The sequence below is a fragment of the Vombatus ursinus genome, unplaced genomic scaffold (genome assembly GCF_900497805.2).
Source record: "Vombatus ursinus unplaced genomic scaffold, bare-nosed wombat genome assembly UNPS02014821.1, whole genome shotgun sequence".
Classification (NCBI taxonomy): Eukaryota; Metazoa; Chordata; class Mammalia; order Diprotodontia; family Vombatidae; genus Vombatus; species Vombatus ursinus.
The window spans coordinates 11,967,525-11,975,120 of NW_020954599.1; the positions used below are offsets into that span (position 1 = coordinate 11,967,525).

The 7,596-nt window shown below is 37.7% G+C and overlaps 1 protein-coding gene across 2 annotated transcripts in view; it reads right to left on the bottom strand.

Moving 5' to 3' along the window:
• Positions 1–7,596, bottom strand: part of TBCK (TBC1 domain containing kinase) — a 256,604-nt gene that overhangs the window by 78,918 nt on the left and 170,090 nt on the right. For both annotated transcript variants that reach the window (XM_027837556.1, XM_027837554.1), the window contains exon 23: positions 716–891. In XM_027837556.1, coding sequence (XP_027693357.1) covers positions 716–891 — 176 coding nt within the window. The remainder of the gene's footprint in view (positions 1–715; positions 892–7,596) is intronic.

The following is a 7,596-nucleotide window of genomic DNA, read 5'->3' on the forward strand; positions in this document are numbered from 1 at the left end:
GGGTTAAGTGACTTGCCCAGGGTCACACAGCTAGTGAGTGTTATGTGGGTGGGATTTGAACTCAGGTCCTCCTGACTCCAAGGCCAGAGCTCTATCCACTGCGCCACCTAGCTGATCCAGCTTAAGACATTTTAAAAGATATAGAGAATTATAACTGGTAGTCTTGAAAGAGTTATTATATAGAAAAATGTATTTCTTTTTAATGAAAATAAACATAAAAATTGAAAATCTTGACTTTCATTGTTTTCTAAAACTTTAACTCGCTTGTCAACTAACAATAAAGAAGCATAGATTTTCAGTTTACATATATTCCCTAATCCTCCTTGGGGCCATTCACTCTTCTAAAACTATTTCACAAGTAAACTAACATAAAGTGAATTTACCAAAAGTGCTGGTTTTGGAATCAAACCTGAGTTCAAAATCTTGTTCTGCTACTTACTAAATGTGACCCTGAGCAAGTCACTTTACCAGTCTGGGCCTCAGTTTCCTCAACTGTAAAATGAGACTGTTGGACTAAACCTCAGAGGGCCATTCCAGCTCTAAATGGAAAAAAAGGCCCAGCTGAAATAGCCAGAAAATACACTGGACATTGACCTCATCATATAAACAAATGACTCTAAGTGGTTTGCAAAATATATTTACATTACAAAGTGTACAAATGATGAAGTTAACAAATTGTATGTGTGATTAGATAAATTAAGATGCAGAGACGTACCAGGTCCGTCTTGGGAGCGTCCTGAGAGTCAATTGAGAAATAAGGCGTGGAATTCCTCACCCCATTGTTGTCAGAAGATTGTTTGGGAGGCTGTGCGTGTTGTCTATAAGTAGCACTTTTGGGGGTCCAGCAAAACAAATTGATTGATTCACGGACACAGCGTTCGATGTCAATTTCTGTGTAGGAAATGAAAATAAAACAAATGTAGAGACCTGAAATTACAACTTATAGTCAACTAACCCACGATCCCCAACTATCTCCACCTTCTCCAAGCATTAAAAACAACAGGTAACATATGCCCATTAAATCAAGCTGTTAAAAAAAAAAATCCTGATAACGAAAGACCATGACCCTAAAAGCAGAAATGGTTAAAGGATATGAAGTTTTCAATAGAATTATGAACAATCAACAGACATGAAAAAATACTCCTGATCCTTAGGTGGCAGAGTGGATAGAGTACCAGATCTGGAGTCAGGAAAACCTGAGTTCAGATACTAGTTGTGTGACCCTTGGGAAATCACAGTTCCTCATTTGTAAATTTGCCTCACTTGCCTCAGTTCCCTCCAAGGGTTGTGAGGATCAAATGAGATAATAATTTTAAAGCACTTAGCACAGCGGTTGGCACATAGTAAGAGCTACATAAATGTTAGCTATTAGTTATTATTATTAGATCACTAATAAGAGAAACACACATTACAATAACTATGACATTTCATGACACTCAACAAACTGACAAACACAATGAAAGAAGTACACAATATTGGAGAGGTTATGAGAAGGAAGGTGACTATTAACCTGGGGGCAGAGATGTGAATGTGTCCAACCATTCTGGAGAACAATTTGGAACTATGCCAGAAAGGTCACTGGATGTGTATATTCAGTCTCACCACCGAGTCCAAATGATAGAAAACATTGGAGAGAGAGTCCTTTGCGTACAAAAGTATCCAAGCAACATTTTGTTCTTTGTGGGGGAAAAAAAATTGAAAACAAAGTGGGTGACCAATGATTAGGGAATGGCTGAACAAATCGTGGCATAGGAATGTAATGGAATGCCGTTATTCCATAAGAAATGATGCATATGAAGAATTCAGAAAACATGGAAAAAATTTTATGAGGTAATGAAGGGAAAGGCAAGCAGAATCAAGAAAACAATATACATGACTATAGTAACATCAACATAAAACACGCTTCCCTTTTTTTGGGAGAGCTGGCGCAGATGGCTGCCTATGACAGCCAATATGTTCACTGAGATGGCTGATTCTACTTAGCTGTTTTTTTTTTCCTCTTAGGCAGTGGATTAGCAAAAACAACGTTACTTTTAGTATGATGAGTCACGGTGCGGTGCGGAGTTCTTTGTTACTGTCATTTGTTCACAGCTATATGGAAGGGTATACCTTGTTGTCTCATTCAAACCTTACAGAATAAATCACATTTATGCATGTAATTCAGTCCATCCCCCCCCACCATATTATCACTATAAAACTAGGGCAGGATTGGAGAGGGCTAATAATGACATTGGTCTCTTAAGTATCCAGGTCCAGGTCAACTAACTAAATCTTCATTAACATTCTCATCTTTCTTTCCCAAGGAACACTGACACTCAAGGTTACAGGGTAATCAACTCCATGGCTGATGCCGACCTTCCTTCGGTAATTTCTGGAATGAACAACAGAATCCTTTAAGTGACACTTCTTATGTTGGAGGGAGGGAGAGAGCTAGCAGAATGACGAGGGGGATTAAATTGTAAGCAAATTAAAAAGTGCCACTTACATTTAAGATTTTGTTCTTTTTCATGTTTTGGGTTCTTAGGGGTTATTATGCATATTAAATTTAGAGGGAAATATTAACTCTTGTACATTTTCTGCAAAAAAAGTATATACAGTTGTGCAAATATTATCCTCATTGTATAAACCAAACTTCAGAGAGATTATGTGACTTTCCTGTGGATATAAAACTATGAGGAGTCTGAGCCAGAACTTGAATCCAGTTTCCTTTTTAAAAAAGAAAATTTAATATTTTATTTTTTCCCAATTACACATAAAAGCAATTTTTAATATTTGTTCTAAACATTTTTTGAATTTCAAATTCTCTCTCTCCCTCCCTCATTGAGAAGGCATGCAAATTGATATAGGTTACACATGTGCAGTCATGCAAAACATATTTCTACTTTAGTCATATTGTGGAAAAAAAAACCCAAGAAAAATTTAAAAAGTAAATAAAAAGTGTGCTTTGATTTGCATTCAGACTCCATCAGTTCTCTTGAGACAGACAGCATTTTTCATCTTAAGTCCTTCAGAATTGTCTTGGATTACTGTATTGCTGAGAATGGCCAAGTCATTCACAGCAGATTGTGAACACTACAATACTGCCACTGTATACAACATTCTCTTGGTTCTGCTCATTTCACTTTGCATCAGTTCATGTCTTTCCAGGTTTCTCTAAGAGCATCCTGCTCATCGTTTCTTATAGACAATAGTATTCTGTCACAATCACTACAACAACTTGTTCAGCCATTCTCCAAGTGACGGACATCCCCTCAATTTCCACTTCTTTGCCATCGCTAAAAGAGCTGTTATGAATATTTTTGTATCATATAGGTCCTTTTCCTTTTTGTTTTTTATCTCCTTGGTATACAGACCTAGTAGTGGTTGAATCCAGTTTCCTAATGTAAAGTTCAGTTCCTTTCCCACTACAAAACACTAGGAACAACTAGTGGCCCAAAGTCGCAGACATCTAGTCAAAGGGAAGTTCCTTCTATTCCTCTTTCAGCCACCTAGCGAAAGTTCTCAGGTCAGTCCAGAGGTTCTTGACCTTTCTTAGTGTCATGGAATCCTTTGGAAGTCTGATGAAGCCAATGGATGGACCCTTCTTAGAATAATGCTTTCAAATACATAAAATAAAATAAATAGAATGACAAAGGAAATCAAATTCATATTAAAATACAGTAGACAAAATATTTATTTTTATTTTTTTTTTATTTTGGCTAGGCAGTGGGGTTAAGTGACTTGCCCAGGGTCACACAGCTACTAAGTATTATGTGTCTGAGTCCGGATTTGAACTGAGGTCCTTCTGAATCCAGGGCCGGTGCTCTATCCACTGCACCACATAGCTGCCCCGACAAAATATTTTTAAAAAGACCAAGTTCAGAGTGCCTAGGTTAAAATCTCCTGGGCTAGACTATTCTAATAGCCTGCCAAGCTCTTTCAGGTCCCTCGATGCCCTCAAAATACACCTCAAACATCAACCTCTGATGTTTTTGTTTTCCTCAGTACTAGTTCCACACCCTCATGAAGCACATCAGGGGTTTATGACACAGCCAAAATATAAAATATGTTTCATCAACATGAGAAAAAAAAAGTCTGTTACAGAAATGCTGACATTATTTTTGGGTTAAGTTTATCTATTTGTTTTTTTTAAAAAAATCTGTTGTGTTCTTTCCATATTCATTTCGAAATGGTCTTGGAATGGGCTATTTTAATTAGTTCTCATACCAAGCTTCATGCAAATTGTTCTCCATTTCCTCTTCCCCTTTCACAAAGTATGACTACGCCCAATTTACCATCTTTTCCCATAACAGATTAATTCCTTTTCTAAGCCAGTGTTTTCTTGACTTCCATGTCTGGGCACCTGGCAATGAGATTAAGTGGTGGCTGACTAAGCTGGGTTCTAGGTTTCCTTTTCTGGTTCTGGTGATCGTTCCGTATTGAATGGGGATGGCTTGTGGTTTTTGTTTTGTTTTCGCCTCCATTATCTTAAGGTTTTTTGATTTGCTCATTTCTTTGAATGATTTAAAATTTTTATTTTTGAGGATCTCTGGTAGTTTTGCTTCTTTGGGTACTTCTTTCACTGTTCTAGAAATATATGTTGAGATTAAAGATTATCCTTTGTGTCATAACTCCACCATGTTTCTGAGACTCCTTATATATTATCTTGTAATTATACTTATATATTATATTATATATTTATATAATAATATTATACATTTATATATTTAATATATAATCATTATATATTTATTATACTTATTCTTAGATGTGTCATAGCTCTCTTCTGTGACTACATGAGACATGAGGGAAGGGATCATGTTTTGGCTAAACTTTCTGTTTTCTAAGGTGAGAGGCGTAGTGAATTGCTCACAGCAGGCAAAGGTGACCCAGTGAAGAGAATGGAGGACTGAATCAGGAAGACCTTAGCTTGAATCCTGCCTCAGACACTCGCTAGCTGGGTGGCTCTGAGAAAGTCACTTAAGCTCTCTGTGCCTCAGTTTCCTCATCAGTAAAGTGGTGGTAATAATAGTACCTATGTCCCAGGGTGGTTGTGAGGATCAAATAAGTTAACCTTAAAGTGCTATATAAATGGTAGCTATTACTATTCCCAATAATGGCAAATTATTATAAATAAGTTAGGTGAAATATTGCTATAATTAACATTAATAGTAATGGAACTAATAAATGCTATTGACAATACCCCTGATTACTATTATTAATAATTATTAATAACAATATTTTTACCTAATTGTAACCTATCTTGGGATACTCTATTGAGAGGAGCAATGGGGAGGGTAATATATTTTCTTTTCAAAATGTAGGGATGGGACGTAATACATAAATCAATAGAATATCTGAGGACTGAGATGGCCCTTGGGATGGGTGCCTATAGACTTGGGTACATTACATAGCATAAAAGCCCTTGGGGTGAATGCTTATGTGAAGAGGGCTTTACTGAGAGGGACATCTGTAGTTTCTGGTAGGCTCCAAGACAATTCTTAAAAGTCACTTCCCTAGTTTACATGCAATTGGACCTTCTCCAGTAAGTCAGGGTGTTCCAGCTCACTTAAGCATGCTATCTCATAGTTGCACAATCAAGTATTTACTCATTTACCATTTTTAGGAGTGTGTGGCAATGAGGGAGCCAGTTACTTTCATGGCTGGACAAATAGATCAAATCTCATTACAACAAATGCAATCAAAAGAAAAATGCTGTATAGGTCTTAAGTCATAAATTAGGAGTTGTAAGGGGCCTTAAAGAATATCTCATTCAACTTCCTTATCTTACAGATGAATAAATGGGGCCTCATAAAAGTGAAATATCTTGCCCAAGGCCACACAGGTAATAAGTGGCAGAAACAGGACTGACGCCCATATTACATATGACTTCAAATCTCGTGTTTTTCCTATTGCACCATGATCTCTTTCTCTACAAGAATTATTATCCCCATTTTACAGATGAGAGAAGTGAGCCTCAGAGGCTTCGTATATCTTTCCCATCGTCACACAGCTAGTAGATATCTGAATGTAAACTTGGACAGAAATCTTCTGACTCCAATCCAGTGGTTTTCTTAATACCTTTACAATTATTATCTCACTTTACAATTATCTCATGTATAATTATTATCTCACAACAACCTTGGGAGGTAGGTGCTACTATCCCCATTTTACAGCTGAAGAAAAAGTGACTTGACCAAAGTCACACAGTTACTAAGTGTCTGAGGCCACATTTGAACTCAAGTCTTCCTGACTCAAGTTCCAGCGTTCTACCTACTGGGCCACCCATTGCCTTTGCTACTTTCTATTGTTTGATCCTGGGCACACCTGTCCCTCCTTATAGCACAATGATATTTTATTATATTCATATGCCGTGACTGATCAGACATTATCTAACTGTTAGGCATGTAAGCTCTTTGAGGTTAAGGGTTATTTCACTTTTGTCTCTGTATCTCCAGGGTCTTCTAGCATGGTACCAGATTCATAAGAAACTGCCTGAATTGAACTGAATCTCCAGCTTTTTGTAATCACAAATATGCTGCTATGAACATTTCCATACATATGGGTCTTTCCCAGTGGTTAATAATATCCTCAGGATACAACATCAGTTGTGGCATCTCTGTATCAAAAGGTACGAACAACTATTTAGACACAGTTTTAATGAGCTCAATTATCTGATTTACTAGCTCATGGCAAATTAGAAGCCACAAATTAGGAGGAGCAAAGAGGGACTCAGTGAAAAGGAAAAGGAAAAGACTGCAGAGAGACAATAAATTGATAAAATAATCCTAAGTTGGAGTGATCTAAAACCTTCAAAGCACACCTGGCTTATTGAGTTAATACTTAGAGATCCTTCTGGCATGGGTCATTCTGAAATACATGCTCTGTAAAACCTATTAGAGGGCAGCAAAGTGGAGCCGTGGATAGAGTGGTGGGTCTGCAGTCAGAAGACCCATCTTCATGAGTTCAAATCTAGCCTCAGGCTCTTACGAGCTGCGTGACACTGGCCAAGTCACTTAATCCCATTTGCCTCAGTTTCCTCATCTGTAAAATGAGCTGGAGTAGGAGATGGCAAGCCACTCCAGTATCTTTGCCAAGAAAACCCCAAATGCCATCACGGAGAGTTAGACACAACTGAAACAACTGAACGACCTTCTGGCCTGGGCTATTCTGAAATACACGTTCTGTCAAGTTTATTAGACTACACAATCTATAAGTATTTCCAAGTTAATCTCAGGTGACTCACGTCACCTACTTCATATGGGTGACAACAGCCTCTGGAAGTCATTTTCTGGCTAGAGACTGGAATGAACACATGAAAATCATGGAGTTTTGTTACTATATGAATTAGGCTGGAAATGAGTGCCAGAGAGATTTCCCTTTCTACTCTTGCTGTGTACGCGGCAATAATCCTGGATTTTTGCCTCTTGAGCATAGATCAGTCCTATGTGTCTTATTCTAGACAAAAACTTGGAGTGAGAGTCTGTGACAGAGACCAAAACTTGCAATTAAGGCATCAATGGACAGGGAAAAATCATCAGGATCTGTATCTAAAATACCCAACAGAGGGGTGTGTGTGTGTGTGTGTGTGTGTGTGTGTGTGTGTGTGTGTGTGTG